Source organism: Panicum virgatum, chromosome 8K, assembly GCF_016808335.1.
Source record: "Panicum virgatum strain AP13 chromosome 8K, P.virgatum_v5, whole genome shotgun sequence".
Lineage (NCBI taxonomy): Eukaryota > Viridiplantae > Streptophyta > Magnoliopsida > Poales > Poaceae > Panicum > Panicum virgatum.
Genome location: NC_053143.1, coordinates 6820052 through 6842167, shown reverse-complemented (window position 1 = coordinate 6842167; position 22116 = coordinate 6820052). Strand labels below are relative to the sequence as shown.

Below are 22116 nucleotides of genomic sequence, written 5' to 3'. Positions count from 1 at the left end.
CCAAAAAAATCACACATATAGATGTTATGATGATACACAATTTTGTAAAATATTTTGTCCAAACTTGACTTCATTTGTGAGTTATAAAAATAATAAATTTTTAACAAACTATCTGGACACATTTCTGGCTTGAAATTTGTTATTTTTATATCTCACAAACGAAGTCGGGTTTGGACGAAATATTTTACAAAATTATATATCATTATATCATCTACATGTGTGATTTTTTTTGTGAATTTAGATGATTTTTTTGCCATGATTTACACAGGTTTTCACAAAGTTGTGGTTTGCACCAGATATATTCCCAACTAATTTAACCATATCCATCACAAAACACCTTCTGTGGCCCACTTGTAAGGGTTGGGTGGATGACAGGATCAAAGTGGACCAAAGAAAATTGAATGAAGGAGAATGATTCTGCCTCATATGAAATTATTTTGTCTCCGCGATCTTCTTTACCCGCCCGATGTACCCACCCTCGCGATTGCATTAACCTCCAGTCCGTCCTGCATGAATCCGCGATCTTGTTCCCATCTCTTTCTCCCTCTCCCTCTGTTTCTTTCCTTCTTCGCATCCCCTCCCAGCGGGCGTGGCGTCCACCTCCCGCCGCCACTCGCGGGTGAGCCACGCGTCCGGCGACCGGACGACCGCTTGAGCGTGGGTCCTTTTGCGTCCCGGCTATCGCGGCCCGGGCGGCGGGGTCTGCGGCCCCCTGCCCCACCGCCGACTACGGCGAATTCCACGCTCAGGAGCCAGAGCCCGAGCGCGACAACGCCGAGGAGCAGGACGACACTCTTGAAGGACGCGCCTCGCCAGGATCATGCCTCCCCTCGTAGGATCTCCGCCGCCCACTCGCCCCAACGGCCGCCGCCGCACCCCGTCGGCGACGGCGCGCGTGAAGGACACTTCCTCGCCAGATTCATGCCTCCCCTCGCAGGATCTCCGCCGCCCACTTGCCCCACGGCCGCCGCCGCACCCCGTCCTCGCTGTCGCTTCTCGACCCAGTCCCCGCCACGGCAAGGAGCTCGCACCCGCCGGCGCCCTCGCCTCCCCGCTGGCGTTGGGCGGACTAGGGTCCATCGCTCGTACAATAAGCAGCTGCCTCCGGCCTCCTTGGCATGCTGCGGGTGCCGCCCCTGCCTGTTCGCGCCTCCTCATCGGCGTTGCGTGGGGCCACACTCCAGCGAGGACGTGGCCGCCGGCGGCCTCCCTGGCAGGCCGCGGGCGCCACCCCCGCTACACGGCCGCCTTCCACTCCGACATTCCAGGTCTGCGTCGTTTAAATCCATGGATTTTCCCCATTTGCATCTCTTTCATCCCATGCACACCAGGTGCTTGTATTATTGTCGAAACCATCTCTTTATATTTTGACCAATCTTGCCTTTAAGCATTTGCTAGCATTATCTTGCGTGCAAGTCAATGACATCACTGGTGTTCCCTACTCCACAAAATAACTTGAGAACTATTCTTGTTCCTGAACCTTTGTAATGTAAAAACCAATGTTAGTCTCACTCATAATGTCGGCCAATTAGAATTCTTCATTTGTGAATTGCCAAAAAGTTGTTCGTGTCATTTAAATTAATAGCAATATAAATTGAGATACTGTGAAATCGATTGGGAGTAAATTGTACCATTAATTATTTGAATATGTCAAAGGCAATGCTAGAGCTGCTACTAAATGATTTCATTTTGTGCTTCTCTTAATCTTGGTGACTGATTAGCGCAACAGTCAGTTACTTGCTTAAAAACCATAGAAAAATCTGGTTCAGAAGCTGGACTTGGATTGGTTATAGCTCTAGCCTATAGCTGACGTTTGGAATGCCAGGTCAAACTGTCAAGCTTACAGTGCATGATAATAATTTGGCTACGCTATTCAGTTTTGTCGTTATATTTACCTGACTTTGTCTGTAATGTTCAGGGCTTAAACTGAACCGGACACTAATATTGTTGATCACGGAACAATTTCTTTGAGCCAATAAGTATTTCCTGTGTGAATGCTTCACGCCTTTGTTTAAATTCAGATTCCTTTGTTGGTAGTGTTGTCTACCATAACTACAATTTGGTTTATCTAAATGGTCAATTCCTGATTGTTTTAGTATCAATTGGCTCCAAACCATTTAGCATTATTTGGCAGCCAGGAAGTGGATTCTCACAACCCTGATGGACACAGCCACTAAGCATCATAGCCACCATGAAGCAGCAGTTGGGGACAAAACTGGAAGGAGATGCTAAGTAGACTAGGATGTTTGAACTTTATTGACAGGATCTCTATAGGTAACTTGCTTGCATATGTGGAAGCCTCTGTGCTAACAATTTGTTCGGCAATATGCCAATGTATGCGATGTGCTCATCTTTAGTTGGCAAACACGGACATTTGCTTTGAAAAAATAGTGCAATTAGTTTATTAGGATTGACAACACTGTGGCTAGATAGTCCAACTGGAACATGTAGTAGCACTTGACATGCATAATAAAATACAAATGCATAAACTGTTGTGCAACTGACTAGCTTATATGGTCTGGGAGTCTAAATTTACTCCAGATCAATGCACATGCTTTTATTCAGGGCATGTGTTAAAATGTAAAACCAGTGAGGCCTTAAATTGTACATGTATTATACATATTGTTATAAGACATTAGTAATCTAGAGTAGGATGTTAACCTTGTTGTTCCCGTATGTAACATATATAAAGTTGACCATAGTTCAAAAAAACCTTATGGCTTACGTTTGGTCAAGTTCTACTAATACAAGTTCGATATGTACATTGTTTTGTATTTTCTACAGTTTTATGGTGTATGTTTGGTGAAGAGGAGATCCAGGAAGGCTTGAATCTGGAGGCTGAATTTTTGCTATGATTATACAAGAAAGGTACTCAGGACTAAACCCGCAGGGTACCTGACAACTAATTGATTTGTTCATGGTGCACTATGCATAGGAAGCTCATATTTATCTTATACAATACTATATAGTTTTAAGCTATTCGAAAATGTGCTTCTTTGTTTCTCTGCACTATTCAGTTAGCCCCTATATGTTAAAACTGAATTTGTTCCTCTTTATTATTCAGTTAGCATTGCTCTGGCATTATGTGAAATCCAGTATCTTTGTCTATTAATTTTTTCCTCTTCCAGAATATTTCTATGGTATTGGAAAAGTTTGGTAATAACATCATATTTTTCAAGGACTTGTTGATCTGTTGAGTGCTTGAGGGTGAGCAAAGATCATTTTGCCTTTTATCTGATCTGGGCCATTCTAAAATATTGATTTTGTTGTCATGTGAATATTGAAGTGTTCTGATATAAGTGTCATTGCTACTGAGTTCCGACATTTGAAGATGCCAAGAAGGATAAATTAACGATTTTGAAGCTATGGTACTTATTGTGAATGGAGAAAACGACACGGATTGATGACATCATTGGGGATCCCATTGCATTGGATAGGTATAATTCCCTGCATATGCATTTTTTATAACACTATACTGCTCTACTTGTCATTGAAAGCAGTGATAATACTTTTTTTAGCTTGCGATCTCCTAAAGAATGTTTCTTATTGTTTTAAATCTTGTCAAGCTAACACACTGAGTAATAATATTGAGTAACATATCAAGTAATTACCTTATATTTGATTGTGGAGTAAGTAATTCATTTAGCTCCGAATGTCTGAAATAGAACAAGGTAACCACAGGATAAACATGATATAAGAAATAGATCATACACTACCGGAAACCCAATTGTTGCCGAGTGCCGGACGCTTTGCCGAGTGCCAAAAGTCGAGCACTCGGCAAACAAGGCATATACCGAGTGTTATTCAAAAGACACTCGGCATAGTAAAGACACTCGGCAAATTAGATGTTTGCCGAGTGCTGGCTCACAAACACACGGTAAACTTTACTTTTACTGTGTGCTGCACTCCAGGCACACGGCAAACTTAAGTTTTGCCGAGTGCTGGCATTGTTGCACTCGGCAAAGAGGGCACATGCCCGCCATGTGACCCAACGCCGTGCCGACGCCGTTACGGACGTAGTATTTGCCGAGTGCCTTGCCTCTGGCACTAGGCAAAGTACGCCTTTGCCGAGTGGCAAATTCATGGCACTCGGCATAGCATACTTTTGCCGAGTGTCAGGCTCATGGCACTCGGCAAAATTTAAAAAACTTCTTCTACCTTCCAAACTTTTTGTTCTGTTATTGTACTAGTTGAGGTAAAACATATCGAAATTTGATATATTTCTCTATAAATTACGTATATCTTATTAATTTGTTTCATTAAAATGCTATTTTTGGATAATTCAAACTGGAGCCGCAAGTGATTCGAATAATATAGTATAATGAATGGAAAAATTATATTCATGTTATTTAGTCCAATTTGAGACATTGTCAATCAATTGAAAGGAAAATTCGAACATCTAGATCACGAAACGGGACAGAATAAGATGTTGACGAATAGATTTTAAATTTTACAAAAATCAAAAGTAGTCGGAAATCCATAAAATTTGTTATGATATCATGATAACATACAGGGAGTCTACAGAAAAAAAATTGAGAAGGTTTTGCAAAAGTTGTCACGTATATCTTTTACGAAACGAAGTATCTCCGAAGAAGTTTCATAGAACTGAGAAGTATTCTTTGAGATTATGAGTCAGAGTGACGTTCGAATTGGGGTTTCACTTCATAAACTTTTTTATAGCTAATAGACATGATGGATTGTGTAATGTTAAATTTTGGTAATTTTCTGAATCCATTTGATAATTTTGAGAATTGTTTTCCATCTATAGTATTTATATTGATGTAATTTGAATTTAAACTAATAGTGCATGAAATAATGTAATTTTCTTCGTTGAAGCCTGTGAATTTTTTGTATAGCCAATAGACATCATAAACTGGTTCGTGTTAAATTTTGGTTATTTTTCTGATTGTTAATATTTTTCAATTTTTTTGGCAAATGTAGAGAATTAGTTCCTATAATTTGACATTTAGTTATTAGTGATTGAAATAATGGAATATTTTTTTATGGACGCATAAATAAGATTTTTGAGTGCATTTGGTAATTAAATTTCGAATTATATTCAAAGAAATTTGTGAAAATGAGTTTTGAATTGAAAGTAACTGAATTTAAATTGGAAAACAGAAAATATTTGCCGAGTGCCAGATCGGTGACATTCGGCAAATGATGCCTATGCCGAGTGCCGCATCACTGGCACTCGGCAAACACGGCTTTTGTCACCGTGTTTGCCGAGTGCCAGTGATGCGGCACTCGGCATAGGCATGGCACTCGGCAAATGGCCGCCCCCACACTTAGCCGCATCGCGCACACATCACACACACATCACGCACACACTCCACCTCCACGCTCCCGGCCACCCCGGCACCTCGATGCCGCCACGCCGCCCCGCCACCTCCACGCCGCCGCGCTGACCCGCCACCTCCACGCCGCCGCGCCGCCCTGCCACCTCCATGCCGGGCCTGACCGCGCCACCTCCGCGCCGGATCGACACCGCCTCGATGCCGACCCTGCCCGCGCCGGATCGACACCGCCTCGATGCCGACCCTGCCCGCGCCACCTCAAATCCACACCGCCCCAACTTCGTGACGCCGCGGGCCCAGCACCTCCACACCGGATCGACACCGCCTCGACACCGGCCCTGCCCGCACCACCTCCACGCCGGCCCCGCCCCCGCCACCTCCACGCCGCCCCGAGTTCGCGCCGCCGCTGGCCCGCCACCTCCACGCCGGCCCCGCCTCCACGAGCCACCTCCGGGCCGCCGCCGCTCCACCGCCGGCCCAAACTCCACACGCCCGCCCTTCTGCGCTGCCACGTGAGCTCGGCTCTGCAGCCCGCCATGGCCGCCGGGTGTGCCGTAGCCTCCACGCGCCGCGACAGGACTCTGCGCCGCTGCGTGAGGTCGGCGCCACCCCCCGCCACCGCCACTACCGGACACTCCGCCGCCGCCGATCGCGCAGAACAGGGATGCCGCGAGGAAGAGCCGGCTAAGGAAGAAGGTAAGCAGATAGAGATAATGCTAGGACTTCGCGTATTTTCCATTAGTGTTGTCAAATTAGAGATCTTCAAATATATATGCTATGTTTATTTTAGTAAGATAATGTACTGTAATCTTCAATTATATATGCTATGTTTAAGAGAGTATTGCCCTGCACCACATGATTGGCAAATTAGTCAAATTAGTATGTATAGTGTGCTTAAGAGAGTATTGCCCTTCACCACATGACTTAAGAGATAATGTACTGTAACGTTTAGTGAGATTCTAGTCCCCTCCATATATATGCTATGTTTATTTTAGAGATCTTCAAATAAGTTATTTTATGAACTATACAAGCTTGTATCATGCTTATGAAATTGTGCCGTCTCCCTATTTGAGCTTTCATTTACACTTGAGCTTGTCCTGCTATTTGACCAATATATGTTATGCTCGTTTAATATATGTTATGCTCGTTTACAGTTGCATTGCCGGCCTCCAGCCCTTCGGCGGCCACGAGGCACAGTACCGCAAGCCGTAGCTTGATCTCGACGAACCGCGAGTCCACACCACGCCGCCACGCCTACACTGGTGACCCACGGTAAGCACCGCCTCATGTTCGTAGTTCACGTAACCCGGTTAGGCGTCTCCCGTTCGAAACAGATACGATTCGAAATATGTAGATCTTTGCATATCTATGGCCGTATCTATTTCGAATTGTCCACGTTATTTGGACAGCCCGAGGATGCATAGATGGGGTTAGTTTCCATGGTCCGCTCCTATCCGAGACAAAGTCTTGGCAACATCTCCCTGTTCTTCTCCGGATATACAATCTCCCTTCCGGGACGTGTATCTCGAGAACAGCGGGGAGGTGTTGCCGAAATTCTGTCTCGGATAGGAGGGGATTATGGAAACTGACTGCATCTACGCATCCTCGGGTGGGATTATGACATATCTTCACCTATTAGAATGTAGGGACAACATGTAGTTGCATTTAATTTTGTTAGTACTCGCTGCCATCTCAGCTGGACAGCATTGGACGCTTAATGGCCTTGAAGTCTCAGTTCAGCCTGAGTCGAGACGCCTTCGACAGTATGTTGACCGTTTTTGGAAGCATGCTCCTGAAACATCACATTCTGCCAAACACAATATATCAGGCACAGAAAATCCTTGGTGCACTTAAGATGCCATATGAGCAGATACATTCTTGTCCGAATGGGTGCGTCTTATTCAGGAAAGAGTACGAGGCTGACGCTTACTGTCCAAAGTGCAAAGCCTCTAGGTTCCTGGAGGTTGACTCTGGTGATGGTCAGCCTAAGAGGCAGCTCACAATCCTTGTGAAAATTGTACGGTACCTTCCGTTCATACCGAGGATCCAATGACTGTACATGACCGAGGAATCCGCGCAACAGATGACATGGCACAAAAAAGGTGTTCGATACAACCCTGACAAGATGGTGCTGTTGACAGCCAAAATTGGCACCAACCGGTCTGACCGAGCGGTCTGATCGGTCAAGGCACTATGGCCTGTTTGGCAGGGGCCGACCGGTTTGACCGGTAGGTCCTACCGGTCTGACCGGTCTAGGTAGAGTCCGAGTACAACTAGAGATTTTTATAGATTTAGATCTGTAAACATGATTTCTTGCGGGATAAGTCCACCCCACCCTATAAATATAAAGGGTCACGACTGATTAGAAAAATCAATCAAACAAAATCAATACAAATTTTACTTTTTATCCTCTTCTCCAAACCCTAGCTTTTCCAACCCCTCTGCTGTTCTTCCTTCGTCTTCGCGATGTTTGAAGGCGTTCTGGGTGGCCTGCCGATCCTAGAACAACCCTACGCGCGCTTGCCCTGACGGGGTCCCTCCCGGGTTCGCGTTCATCAGCCGTCGCCGATTCTCACCGGTGACCGGTCTGACCGGTCCCTTAGAACGGTCTGACCGCTCCACGCAGAGAGAGCTGCATCGAGCTCCTTATCTCGTGTGTTGACCGAGATTTGCGTCAACATACTTTTTGGCGACTCCGCTGGGGAAGAAAGATCTTGGTTAATAAAACTGATCTAATCTACTCCTAAGAAGATGGGCTCTAACACAGAAATCGACAAGGAGAACATCATCCCTTCATATGAGCATCTTCCGGAGGACGTTCGTTTGCTGCTGGAGGAGCGCAAGAAGAAGCGTGATGAAGAAGATCTACAAGCGGCGCTTGCGAGCATCAAGGTCGGTCGAGGCGGCAAGGTCACCAAGATCAAAGAGATCGACTTCGCTTCTACTTCCTCGAATGCATCTACTGAGGTAATACCTGTTACAACTGCTCCACCTTCTGGTGTTACTATGTAACAAATTCAGAAATTGCTAGCTGAGCATGATGTTTATTGGGTTAATTGGCTTAGCTCTAAGGAAAGGGAATCGGCTGGTAAGAAACCAGAATCAGCCGACGAACCTCTATCTGTTTCTACTTCTGAATTTTATGTTCCTCAACCATCGGCAGCATCTCCTACGAGTCAACCTCAATATGGGATGCCGATGAATTATTTCAGTGGTCAAATTGTTACACCCACGTACACTGATCCTATTATGAGTATTCCTGGTTCGGCCAACATTAGCCGAACAAACGAGATTGTTCAGTACACACCACCAGAAATCTCCAGAAATTCAGTGCCACACACCGGTCCTATCTCTGACGAGATGTTCGACCGATATGTGCAACGTTGGCAAAACCGGCAGAGACCGGTCAGACCGGTATATCAGACCGGTCAGACCGGTTCCCCCTAACCGGTCCGACCGGTCGGTTTGTTCCAAACCTGCGAGAGGTATCTACATCCACACAGCCAAATTCTTCGAGTAATTTCGATAAAATGCTTACTGATTATAAGAATGATTTGGCTAATCTGCTTAGAGAAAGTTTTGGAGTGGATGTTAGAAGTAAAACCCGCACATACCAAAAGCCGTATCCTACTTCGTTTGATTCGGTTGCATACCCTGCTGGTTTTAGGTTGCTTGAGTTTGTTAAATTCAGTGGAGAAGATACTAGGAGTACTTTTGAGCATATTAGTCAGTACCTTGCCCAATTAGGAGAAGCTGGTTCGATAAACGAGTTGAAAGTGCGTTTATTTTCTTTATCTCTAACTAGAACCGCTTTCTCATGGTTTTCATCTTTGGCACCTAATTCTATTGGCTCATGGGAACAATTAGAGCAGAAGTTCCATGAGCATTTTTTCTGTGGGCATGATGAGCTTAAATTGTCTCACTTAACATCGTTAGACAATCGCGTGATGAATCTGTCAATGATTATATAAGACGATTCCGCGATACAAAAAACCGATGCTTTAGTGTGAATATTGCGGAAAAGGATTTAGCTGATTTGGCTTTTAACGGCTTGCGCTCTCATATTAAAGAAAGATTAGAGGGCTATGATTTCTTTACCGTTACTCAGGTGCATCAAAGAGCTTTGGCTATAGAAAGCTGAAGCAAAGAGCCTCAAGAGTCTCAAAGACATCATCGTTCTAGTGTGCATACTTTAGAATGCAATTCAAATTGTTCGGACGATGAATCTAATGATGTGTATGCTGCTGAGTTTGCTTGGCCATCTCAAGCTAAACCATTTACTTGTTCTGCTCTTAAGCCGATTCAGAAAAATCAGCAAGATGAAAAATTTACTTTTGATGTATCCAAGTGCGAAAGGATATTTGATGAGTTATATAGGATTGGATATGTCAAGATGTCACATACTTTACCGTCGCCTGAAGAATTGAAGCGGCGAGCATATTGCAAATTTCATAATACTTTCTCACATGCTACTAATGATTGCAATGTGTTATGTACACAAATTCAATCGGCCATTAATGAAGGACGATTGGTTCTTTCTAATATGCAAATTGATCAGACTCATTTCCCAGTCCATATGTTAGAATTGAGTAATCCTAAAGTACTAGTTCGGCCGAGTCAAGCTGAATCAACCAAGGGGAAGAATGTAGTTATTGGTGATGAAAGACCTGAAAAGAAGTTGACACAGAAGATCTCTCAAGGCGCAAAAATACTCGGGGGGCAAGACAAGAAGAAGAAGGCCGACAACAAGTCGACTGGTCTGACCGGCCACAGCGGCGGTCTGACCGGTTCGATCGGTCTGACCGGTCGTGGGACCGGTTTGACCGGTCGTGGGACTGGTCTGACCAGTGCGCCCAGTAAATCTGGGAACTCCTCCGAAATCAAGACAAGGGCGAGTTTTAAGGAACTCTTGGCCAAATATGAGAAGGAAGGGAGTGCTCAGAGATAGAAGGGGTCACCAAGCGAAGTCAAGGATACGGGATCATCGTCAAGACATCAAAAGCAATCGAGTCAAAGTAATTATACTTCATCTAGTGGACCGATTGTTCCATGGTATTACTGGTATCCTTACTTTTATACACCTATGGATTATAGTAGTATGCATATGCAATCATATTATATTCAATATCCTCCTATGTATCCAAATCATGCATTATTACAAAGACCGATTGTTGCTAGCAATAATCCGGTCAAGCAAAATGTTGATTGCAGCAAAGAGAATGGGAAGAGCAAGGAGCAAGATTCAAAGTATTTACAGCCGAGGTGGTGTCGCTCAGGTTTGTCTCGTACTCAGAAGCGAAGGCTGCAACGTATGCGCAAGAAGGAGGCAATGGAACAACAAGTGGAGGCCGTGCCAAAGATGTCAGCGACAATGAAGAAGGTGTGGCGGCCCAAACAAGTTGTTTTAACATCGACTTGAGCAAAACATGGCCGATGTAGTGTTAATCATCGCCCTTAGACAATTTTGGCTCAGAAAAATGTTTTTTGGCAAGCAAAGCTTTACCAAAAAGCAGGGGGGCATATGTTGACAGCCAAAATTGGCACCAACCGGTCTAACCGGTCTGACCGAGCGGTCTGACCGGTCTGACCGAGCGGTCTGACCGGTTGAGGCACTGTGGCCTGTCCGGCAGGGGCCGACCGGTCTGACCGGTAGGTCCTACCGGTCTAACCGGTCTAGGTAGAGTCCGAGTACAACTAGAGATTTTTATAAATTTAGATCTGTAAACAGGATTTCTTGCGGGATAAGTCCACCCCACCCTATAAATATAAAGGGTCACGGCCGATTAGAAAAATCAATCGAACAAAATCAATACAAATTCTACTTTTTATCCTCTTCTCCAAACCCTAGCTTTTCCAACCCCTCTGCTGTTCTTCCTTCATCTCCGCGACATTTGAAGGCGTTCTGGGTGGCATGCCGATCCTAGAACAACCCTACGCGCGCTTGCCCTGATGGGGTCCCTCCCGGGTTCGCGTTCGTCGGCCGTCGTCGAATCACACCGGCGACCGGTCTGACCGGTCCCTTAGACCGGTCGACCGCTCCACGCAGAGAGAGCTGCATCGAGCTCTTTATCTCGTGTGTTGACCGAGATTTGCGTCAACAGGTGCATCCTTCCGATGGTGAATCATGGACACATTTTGATACGATTCGTCATGAGAAAGCTAGAGAAGCTCGTAATGTACGTGTTGCGTTTGCAACAGATGGGTTCAATCCTTATGGAATGGTGGCCGCTTCATACTCATGTTGGCCTATGTTCGTTATCCCTCTGAATCCCCCCCCCCCCCCGGGGGTTCTATTTCAACGACAGAACATATTCGTATCATTGATTATTCCAAAGCACCTGGGGAATAAAATGAGTGTTTACATGGAGCCTTTGATCGATGATTTGGTCAAGGCATGGGAAAAAGGGGTTTGGACCTACGACCGAGCGACAAAGACAAACTTCAAAATGTATGTCTGGTACTACTACTCCCTGCATGACCTCCCAGCGTATGGGATATTCTGCGGCTGGTGTACTCACGGGAAGTTCCCATGCCCAACATGTAAGGCAGCTCTGAAGTTCATTTGGTTGAGGAAAGGGGTAAGTATTCGTCGTTCGACAAACATCGACAATTCCTCCCTGCTGACCATCCGTTTAGGCAAGACATTAGGAGCTTCACAAAAGGTGTCGTAGTTACAGATTCTGCACCGCCGATAATAATGAGTGCCGCAGTTCATGCTCAGATAGATGCTCTCCGGGTCAATTCTGAAGGTGGTTTTATGGGATATGGGGAGGAACACGCCTGGACTCAGAAGTCGGGCTTGTGGAGGCTCCCCTATATTGATGACCTCCTCCTTCCACACAACATTGATGTGATGCACACAGAAAAAAATTGGGGTGAGGCTCTTTTTGGAACAGTCATGGACACAGATAAGACGAAGGACAACGTTAAGGCTAGAGTGGATCTGGCAACGTTGTGCGATAGACCAAGATACGAAATGAGGACTCCAGGACCCGGGAGATAATGGAAGAAGACACGTGCCGACTTCATCATAACAAGGGCCCAAAAGAAGGAAGCACTAGAGTGGATCCAAAAGTTACAATTTCCCGATGGGTATGCTGCGAATCTGAGGAGGGGAGTGAACCTAACTACCATGCAAATCAATGGGCTCAAGAGTCATGACTACCACATATGGATTGCGTGGCTTCTTCCGGTGATGGTTCGCGGATACCTCCCTGATCATGTCTGGCTAGTGCTAGCAGAGTTGAGCAATTTCTTCCGGGAGCTTTGTGCTAAGGAGTTATCTCGGGCCGTAATTGCGGACATGAAAAAAAATGGCTCCTGTGTTGCTATATAAGCTTGAGAAGATATTTCCACCCGTTTTCTTCAATTCGATGCAGCATTTGCTTCTGCACCTCCCGTATGAGGCACGATTGGGGGGGGGGGGGCCTGTGCAGAATCGTTACTGCTACTCAATCGAGAGATGTCAGAAGGTTCTTCGAATGAAATGTAAAAATAAATGCAAAATTGAAGCTTCCATTGTAGAGGCATATATTCTCGAAGAGGTGTCAAACTTTACAACTAAATACTAAGGTAAGAAGCTTCCTAGCGTGCATAATCCACCCCCTCGTCACAATGCTGGCAATAATGAATCGAGCCTCAGCATTTTCCAAGAGCAACTTGGAAGTGCAGGCGCTGCGAGGTACAAGACTCTGAACTATGAAGAGTGGCGTCATATCATGTTTTATTTGTTGACCAACCTTTTCCGAGGTGGAGCCATACATGGGGTAAGTTGTCATCTAACCTGATCACAAGTTTCCACTGTTCAGCCTCCAATACATAGGGTGCATAATCCACCCCCTCATGTTTGATACAGGGAATTTCATCATCAATTCTGGCGTCGCTCGAGGCCTCCTACCCCGAAGGAATCAGATGCCCTTCTTAAAAATGGGGCGGGAAATTCACAGCCCGATTTCATTTCTTGGTTCAAACAGAACGTAATCTCCAATGCACAGCCCGCTTTCATTTATTGGTTCGAATAATATGATGAACTATGGTACTTGCGCTTGCAGGGCCAGACCGATTCATCTATGAGTGCTGAGTTGAGACAGGTTGCCGATGGATTTGGCTATAGGGTCAAGTCATTTAACAGTTATGACGTGAATGGATACCGCTTCCACACAATGGGGTACGAGCAGAGTTGGCCCGATCGAAGAACCACTAATACAAGAGTTTTTACGCCGGGCCAAGATGGGGTTGACTATTACGGAAGATTATTAGAAATATACGAACTCCAGTTTCATGGTTCCATACCATTGACTCCTGTCATATTCAAATGCCACTGCTTCAATCCTAAATTAACGAGGCATACACCCAAAGTTGGCCTAGCCGAAATTCGACAGGATTCAAAGTTACCAGGCGACAATGTCTACATTGTGGCTCAACAGGCCATACAAGTTTATTATCTCACGTACTCGTGCCAAACCGACAAAGCCATCCTGGTGAGTGGGGATTTTTCTAGGCCTAATACCCACCGCCAACAAGTGGGCTGGGCCTCCACTACCGCAGACCAATAAACCAAGCCCAGCTCACGAGCTCCACCGCGTGTCCGCGTCTCGTGTTTCCTTTCCTGCAGGCCGCGCGGTCGGAGGTGTTCCGGCACGTGCTGTCCGGCGACGAGCGCTTCAAGGTCCCCGCCGGCGACTCCATCTCCCTCCCGGAGCTCTCCCACAACGAGCTATCCCACCTCCTCGCCTTCTTCTACACCGGCGCGCTCGAAGAAGGCGATGGCGGGGTTGTCCCCGAGCAGGAGGAGCGGCGGCGGCGGCACTACTACGCGCTGCTGGTGGCGGCGGACAAGTACGACGTGCCGTTCCTGCGGCGGGCGTGCGAGGCGCGGCTGGCGGCGGGCGTGGAGCCCCGGAACGCGCTGCGGACGCTGGAGGTGGAGGAGCTGAGCTCCAGCGCCGCGCTCATGGAGCGCGCCATGGGCACGGTGCTGGAGCACGCGGAGGAGGTGGTGTTCTCCGCAGAGTACGGCGAGTTCGCCGCCAGGAACGCCGGGCTGTGCTTCGAGATCACCCGGGCGCTGCTGGCCAACAAGATGTCGAGGACGACGACTAACTGCACAGAGCTTGAAAGCAGCTAAGCTTATCTTTAGTTGTGACTTGTGTGAGTGACAGCGTACATACATGTGTAGAGCTCCATCGATGGATCAGTCACATGCATAGTATCGCATGATTTGTTCTTCTCTATCTCATTTGCCGATGAAGATCAAACAAGTGCTTTTGTTTCGATCATCAGCATCATGTTGCATCTATCTACTATCCCTAATAATCTACAGCTTCATCCTTAATTCTGCGCCTCGAGGTGCCCGGATGATCTTGATGTACGACGACTTCACCAAGATCTGCACTGCCACCGTGCAGGCAGAGGTCAGGTGCAGCGTGGAATCTCTCTTGACATGGGCCTCAGCAAGTGTCTGCCCATCCTCAAGCTCTCTGCCGTCGAAGACGAGAGTCTGCGGGCCCCGAATCCTCTCCTTCACATCATCAGCCGTGTCATCTGGCGCCACCACCAGCGTGATGGTCTGCGGGCCAGTGAAGCTGCTCACGGAAACGCGCATGCCAAGATCAAGCAGCAGGGTGGACTCCCTCTGAACATCGTAGTCGGCGAGCGTCCGCCCGTCCTGAAGCTGCTGGTTGCCACCGAAGAAGAGCCTCTGCTGGTTCTGAACCATCGCCTTCACTTCGCCGATCGTGTAAGATGGCTTCACCTTGAGCTTGATCGTCTTGCCGGAGAGCGCCTTCACGAAGACCTGCATCCTGCTGCCGCCGCCGCCGCCGCCATGATACCTCGGGGAGAGGTCGAGGTGCAGGGTGGACTCCTTGTGGACGTTGTGATTGGCGAGGCTGACGCAGCCGTGTAGCGGCTTGCCTTCAAAGATGATCCTCTGCCGGTCATGGATCTTGGCCTTCACGTTGCGGACCGTGTCGGATGGCTCCACATCCATGGTGATGGTCTTGCCGGTAGCGGTCCTCACGTGGACCTGCATCTGGACGCCAAAGTCCAGGTGCAGGGTGGGGGTGCTGCGCTCATACTGGAATCTGTAGTCTCCGATTCTCCGTCCATCCTCGAGACGCGTGCCGGCGAAGAGAAGCCTCTGGTGGCTGCGGACCTTCTCCCTCACGTCGCCGACCGTGTCCGACGGCTCCACCTCCAGGGTGATGGCATCGCCGCCGGCGAGCACCTTCACGTACACGAACATGTCGCAGTTGCCACCATGACGCAGAACAAGATGCACGCTGGACTTGTCCTTGATACCGTAACAGCCCACCGTGTGCTCATCCTTGAGCTCATTTGAATGAAAGATGAGCCTCTGCATGTCTGGGGGGATGCCATCCTTCTCCTCGATCTTTGCCTTGACCTTCTCAATTGTGTCAGAGGACTCCACCTCCACAACGATGGTTTTGCCGGTGAGCATCTTCACAAAGATCTCCATCTGAAGAATGTATCGGCATATAGCAACAAAAAAAAAAGTGTTGTTAGGACAGAAGCCCAAAACGTATACTACTAGTTAGTATCGTTCGGTTCACAGCAACAATTTATAGGAACAGACAGATCCTGACAGCAAGCAAGCACCATGCCAAAGCGGTCGACTGCGTGGAGAAGCGGTAGAATCGTTTGATGAAATACCACTGCACACACACACACTCAAAAGGAAAAGGCCTGATTTCTACTCGATAAAAAAAAAAGAGAGTATGCCCTGAATGCTGAATGATCCCTCAAATGTTCAAAACCACTCCTGCTAATTACCGAAGAAGACAAGTGCGATCAACACAATCGACCGGGCAGAAGAAAAACTATAAAAGTAAACTTAGGCTGTATTTAGTTCGGTAGGGTGTAAACGCAAAAAAAAATTTGCGTTTCGAATATTCCCAATTTGAAGCACTAAATGAAGTCTATTTACAAAACTTTTTGCACAGATGGGTTGTAAATCGCGAGACGAATCTAATGATACTAATTAATCCATGATTAATTAATAATTAGCGGATGGTTACTGTAGCATCACTGTTGCAAATCATGGATTAAGTAGGCTCATTAGATTCGCCTCGCGATTTACAGCCCATCCATGCAAAAAGTTTTATAAATAGACTTCATTTAGTACTTAAAATTAGCAAGATTCCTTTTCACTTTAATGTGTTTACGGTTTTTTTGCGTTTACGGGGTGGAACTAAACACACCCTTAGTCAATGAAATATGCAGACAAAGCAAACAAACATGTACTCCTTAAAATAAGTGGATTGAACAAGCAGAACAATCAACCAAAAATATCTACGCAAGTGCTATAAGCAATTTCAACCCCCTGGCTAGGATGGATCCTTGATTCGGCAGAATCAGAATCACTTATGAAACAGTTCTGATTCAAAGAGAGTTTTTTTTTTCAAAAGAAAAAAATGAACGATATACTGAAGCCTATACTTGCACTAACAGTTCAGCGCAAAATTACAGAATGATTCAGACATGGTAACCTCCAACATTTTGTGCTAACATTTACCCTTTGAGGGCAGAACAGGACCATACCAACATCTTCATTACTACTAGATTTAACCATTCAATGAAAAAATCGTGTCCATAATAACAAATGGATATATATGCCAGATGCCACTGGACTGGACATGCACCAATCGCAGAAAAGAAGTGCAAATCGGCTCCACTTTCAGATGTCGTTTTCGTTTTATTTCTCTTGCTTCGAAAAATTCTGGATTAGTTCGCTGGAATGGAATGCGTTTTAGGTTTGATCAATGACGGAAAGAAACAAAATCTGCATCCCTAACCACCAAAACACACACGCACGCACGCACGCAAGGCCCAAAAAGAAAAAGATCGACGAACACGGATGGAGGGAGAGTGCGGAGCCGTGGAGGTACCTTTGCCCGGCGGAGACGGTGACGGAGACCAGCCGCAGCGGAGGGAGCTGAATACGATGGGGAAAAAATGGAGGTAGGCAATGGGATGGATCCTGTGGGCTGTGGCGGACGGAGCAATAGGGAGCAGCCAGCCGAAGGTGGTTCTAAAGCTGGGCCTGGGCGGCGGCAGTGGAACGAACCTAGTTGCCGCCGCCAGGTGTGGTGTCGCGAGGCATGCGACGAAGCCGTGGTGTAGATTTTTGGAGAGATGGTGGATTGGTGGTGGAACCTACGAGGATTTCTCTGTGTTTGATCTTCTGTCACCCCGGCCCAATGACAACACGCCACAAATATGTACATGTACTTGCAAAAAATTGTCAGTCTTGGGGCAGGGGGAGGACCGGAGGAGGCTGGTGACGTCGCCCAGAGGCTCTGGCGCTTGGCGTCGCCGGCGCCGGCGATCCCGGTGGCCTGGGGGCGCTAGCTAGTGGCGACACCGGCGCGCTGGAAGGCGAGGGCGGCGGGTCCCCGTCCCCGAGCAGGAGCGGCAGACATGGAGCTTATCTTTAGTTGTGACTTGTGAGTGACCTGTACGTACCGCTGTACGTACATGTGTGTAGTCTGAAACCCTGAAGCCTGAAGGACGACTCGATCTGAGTGTGATCGATGCATGCATGGAAATTAAATGGAACGGGAGACTGCCTTTCTCATCTATCCAAGCGTTATCTACAAAAACAGTTCTTATCCATGCATTGCTTTGCAATCATACGGTACGTCTGTACCTTCACCTTCATGCAACACACACGGGTGAACACAAATCCATAATATACTGATGTCTGATAATGGAAATAAAACATCCAATAAACTTGGAAGCGCACAGTACTACTAGTGCATCCCACCTTTTTGTAATCGTTACTGATGCACGTACGGCTGTTTGCTTATCCCTTTCCCATCTACCATCTTTAAGTAGTGAAAGTGATCGGGTGCTCTAGCTTAAGAGGGGGAGGGGGTGAATTAGGCACTAATAAAAACTTAGACCTATGGCTCCAACTAGATTGCACAAAACTTAAACTAAAACAAGCTATCTAGATGTGCAACTATATTGTTCTAGTGTGAAACCCCTATCCCAAAAGAGTTATGCACCCTATAGCATTTCCTAACAAGAAACTATTCTATGAAAGTAAAGGCACAAAGTTTGCAAGTATTAAATGCGGAAGCTTAAAGAGCGGGATAGGAGATAGCAAACTCTTGACGCGGGTGTTTATCCCGTGGTTCGGTTAGCCACAAAGGCACACCTACATCCACGTTGTTGTAGCACTCACTAAGAGTATTGCTACTCGGCCACCAAGTCTTTTCCGTGAACACAATCACGGTTACCTTGGCCCCGGGTTCCACTAAGGAGCTTCTCCACAAAGGATAGGGGTCTCCACGTCCCCCGCACAAAGATGTCGCCGCCGCTCCACACCAAGTCGGAGGGTCGATGACGTTGCCGGCGAGCTTCAAAGCTCCAAGGTGCCGGCGCACCAAGCTCTTGTTTTGGTTCACTAGAGAACCACAGCACAAAGGCTCAAGGCCTTGCAAACACACTCACTAAGAGCTAACCTTTACACAACACTCTCAAAGTGTGCAAAGGGCTAAGGATATGAACTTGATGCTCTTGTATGGCTTGGAGATGTTCTTGGGTGTGTGTGGGATGTCCAGCAACTCCAGCAATCTTCAAATGGCCGGGGTGAGGCGTATATATAGGCCACCAAGTCTTGTAGCCGTTGCTCCAACGGTCAGCAGAAAATCTGCGTATCATCGGATGAACCGATGCCTCTGGCTGGGTAGCGTCGGTTCATCTGGTCACTCTAAGCAACTGAAGTAGCCGTTGGCTTCTCTGACACAGTTGCAGCGACTCCAGGGACCATCGGTTGAACCGATGCTTAGGGCGTCGGTTCAACCGGTCTCTCACAGCAACTTGACTATCAATGCTCCGACGCAATGCTCCGATGCACCGTCGGTTGTACCGGTGCTGAAGAAACTTCTCCTGGGCACTTGCTATCGTCTCTGGTACACAGTACGCCCAATGCACCGATGCCCTTTCTTAGACCGTCGGTTCAACCGGTGCTTATAGACTGACTTGGCTTCGATTCCCTTCTGCACCAAACATCATAGCGTCGGTTCTTCCGACAAGCGTCGGATGCACCGATGCTTAGGCATCGGTTCTTCCGGTGCTCCTGATCCGAAGAACCACCGTAGGGGCGGCCCTTCGGGCCTTGCTATGCCTATCTTCTCTTTGTCATCACTTGAACCTAAAAGCCTGAGTATGGTCATCTTAACAATCATATTAGTCCAAGTGTTGTGTTGTCTATATCAATCACCAAAACATTATATTGAAATATGGCATGAGAGGCCATTTTCGCTACAGAGTGCAAAGTTAGCATTGCCACAATAATTTATGGAAAGTGTTTACTTATAGCATGAACTGACTATGCATTTGATCAGAAATTTGGTAGAACACAGATACCTGATCGGTTGAAGCCAAGCAGTCCTGGTAGAAATAGTGAATCTTGAACGACTACATGTGTTCCCCTGTATGACCTGAATTTTATGAAGCAGTCAGCATAGAGGCATAGTTTCATATAAATAAAAAGGACTTTTCTGCAGCAATACTTTAACCAATTTGAACAATGATTATGAGATTCTTATATATGTCTTGTCATAACCATTGGATTTCAGAGGCAATATCCTTGGTCAGATCATATATGGTGCAAATTGACATTAATAAAAAGGTAAAGAAGGAAAAGGTGGGTTGATAAAGCAGGAAGTGTATAGCATATAATATCTATAAATTTAGTATACATGGTAGCATGAATATTGCATTTAACAAATTTATCATATTGAAGTTCCCATAACTCATAGAGTGATGATATTGAAACTTTGAATGGAAATGCATATTTCATACTATGTCTAAAATTTCTTTGCAGACAATATTGGTAGTTTTGTTTCCACATGTTCCATCCTCATTTTCTATCAATATTTTTAGGCCTTGTTTATCTTTTACTCTTGATACTGCAACATATAGTTGGCCATTTGTAAATACTGGTTTTCTTAAATATACTCCTACATTTGATAGTGTTTGTCCCTGAGTTTTATTTATTGTCATAGAATAGCAAACTTTTATTGGGAACTGTCGTCGGCATAGAACAAATGGCCATCGTGAGCCCTGTGTTGTCAGGTTTATTCTAGGTATGTATACCTTGTCTCCAATGTGTGTGCCTGTAATAATAACAGCTTCTATAACATTGTTGCCCAAGTTTGTTACTATCAATCTTGTGCCATTGCATAAACCTAGGCTTTGGTTCAGATTTCTTAACAGCATGATGGGAGCACCTATCTTGAGTTTCAATATATGTGCAGGAAAGTTGTTTGCACTTAGGGTATTTAAATATTCAATGGGATAAAGTATATTTGCATCATTACAAGTATCAGTACATTTAGATATTGAGTCAGCACTATAATATTCTTTCTCGATCGAAGGTACTAAATTTGGCATGTAATCATTTATTTCATCAACTATTTCATTTGTTGTTGCTAGTATTGCTCTATTTTTAAGATACTCAATATTGCTATAGTTTGATTTGAAGTCTGGAAATGTTGTATCTACCAATGTTTTTATCTTGTTGTTCGTAGATTTAACCAATAAATCATCAGGAATTTCAACAATATGGCAGTCTGGATCATCATCCTCGTTAGACACAGAGTTGTTTTGGGCATTTCCATTGCCTATGCTTAGTATCCAATTGTTGAAATCATTTAATTCTTTGTATTCATATGTATTAATAGCTATCTTTTTCAAACGCATGTTTTCATGTAAGTGTATCTTCTTTGTATGTCTCCATAGGTATGATCGAAATATAGAGGCACTTATTATTTGTGCTTTTGTACCATTTTCTATAACTGGTAGTATCTGTTTCGGATCGCCTCCTAGTACAACTACTTTGCCTCCGAAAGCATTGTCTATTTGTCATTAAAGCTTCATCCCATATGATTAGATCGGTTGTTGCAATAAGGTCAGCTAGTTTTGATCCTCTTTTGATATCACATATTGATAATTCATCTACATCTATAGGAATTCGAAATCTAGAATGAGCGGTACGACCATTTGGTAGTAGCAATGATGCAACTCCTGATGAGGCGACTCAAGATGGCAACGGGTAGAAAAAACCCGCAAATCCGCGGACACCGAACCCGTTGGGCGCGGATTCGGGTTTGGGTTCGTACCCGCGGGCGCGGGCGCGGGTACGAATTCAAACCCGACGGGTATTTGCTAACGGATTTCAAAATTTAATACCCGAACCCGCAAACCCGCATACCCGCTGACATGTGGGTCCAAATACATGAATATATATAAGATTTTCTAGGGTTTCCAGACTCCCAGTCCCAGCCGCGGAGCCGCCACTCACGGACTCACCCACCCCGGTCCCCGAGTCCCCGACTCGGCGCCTCGGCCTCCAGGGCCGCCGGCTCCCCTCCGGCCGCCGCTCTCCCCTCCGGTCGGCGTCTCCCTCTCCGGCCGGCGCTCTCCCTGGCGGGCTCGGCGTCTCGGCGGCCAGCAGAGCTGCAGATCCACTCCGGTCGGCGTCTCCCCCTCCGGCCACCGCTCTCCCTGGCGGGCTCGGCGTCTCGGCGGCCAGCAGCTCCCCTTCGACTCGGCGTCTCCCCGGCCAGCAGATCCCCTCGGGTCGGCGGCCAGCAGAGCTGCAGATCCCCTCCGGTCGGCGTCTCCCCCTCCGGCCACCGCTCCAGGCCCCCTCTGGTATGCACTCCCCACCCGGCCGGCGCTTGATCTATTCGTATATGCTTGATCTATTCGTATGCCAATACAAGATCTACTCTCAGATCATGCCAATACTTGATCTATTCCTTTTGCTGAGTCTGGTTGTTAC

At 46.5% G+C, this 22116-nt stretch overlaps 3 protein-coding genes across 14 annotated transcripts; 2 read left to right on the top strand and 1 right to left on the bottom strand.

Annotated features, from left to right (window-relative positions):
• Positions 1–242: 242 nt before the first annotated feature.
• LOC120643755 (formin-like protein 20) lies at positions 243–20498 on the top strand. 12 transcript variants are annotated; one of them, XR_005663160.1, is made up of 5 exons: positions 247–1268; positions 2139–2274; positions 2785–2868; positions 3129–3207; positions 3332–4860. XR_005663160.1 is itself a non-coding variant. In XM_039920227.1 (3 exons), exons 1-2 carry the CDS (start codon positions 412–414, stop codon positions 2230–2232), a joined length of 951 nt encoding a protein of 316 aa, XP_039776161.1. In that variant the 5' UTR covers positions 247–411; the 3' UTR covers positions 2233–2274; positions 2785–4663. The 12 variants fall into 12 exon arrangements, 3 of the variants coding, with proteins under 3 accessions (XP_039776163.1, XP_039776160.1, XP_039776161.1); XR_005663158.1 differs by having other exon boundaries at positions 3287–4860; XR_005663155.1 differs by adding exons at positions 6452–6569; positions 19907–20498 and having other exon boundaries at positions 243–1268; positions 2139–3437.
• On the top strand, positions 13804–14631 carry LOC120645369 (BTB/POZ domain-containing protein At1g01640-like; the record flags this gene model as incomplete). Its single annotated transcript, XM_039922161.1, has 1 exon — positions 13804–14631. A coding segment is annotated over one exon (621 nt), but the record flags the coding sequence as incomplete, so codon positions are not given.
• Positions 14614–15777, bottom strand: LOC120645368 (polyubiquitin-B-like). The gene has a single exon (XM_039922160.1). It carries the CDS (start codon positions 15775–15777, stop codon positions 14614–14616), a length of 1164 nt encoding a protein of 387 aa, XP_039778094.1.
• Positions 20499–22116: the final 1618 nt, after the last annotated feature.

Coding starts and splice junctions, on each gene's coding strand:
- LOC120643755 (XM_039920226.1), top strand. CDS start 412: ATGATTCTGCCTCATATGAAATTATTTTGTCTCCGCGATCTTCTTTAC. Junction 1,269..2,138: donor CTTCCACTCCGACATTCCAG/GTCTGCGTCGTT, acceptor TTTGGCAGCCAG/GAAGTGGATTCTCACAACCC.
- LOC120645368 (XM_039922160.1), bottom strand. CDS start 15,777: ATGGAGATCTTTGTGAAGATGCTCACCGGCAAAACCATCGTTGTGGAG.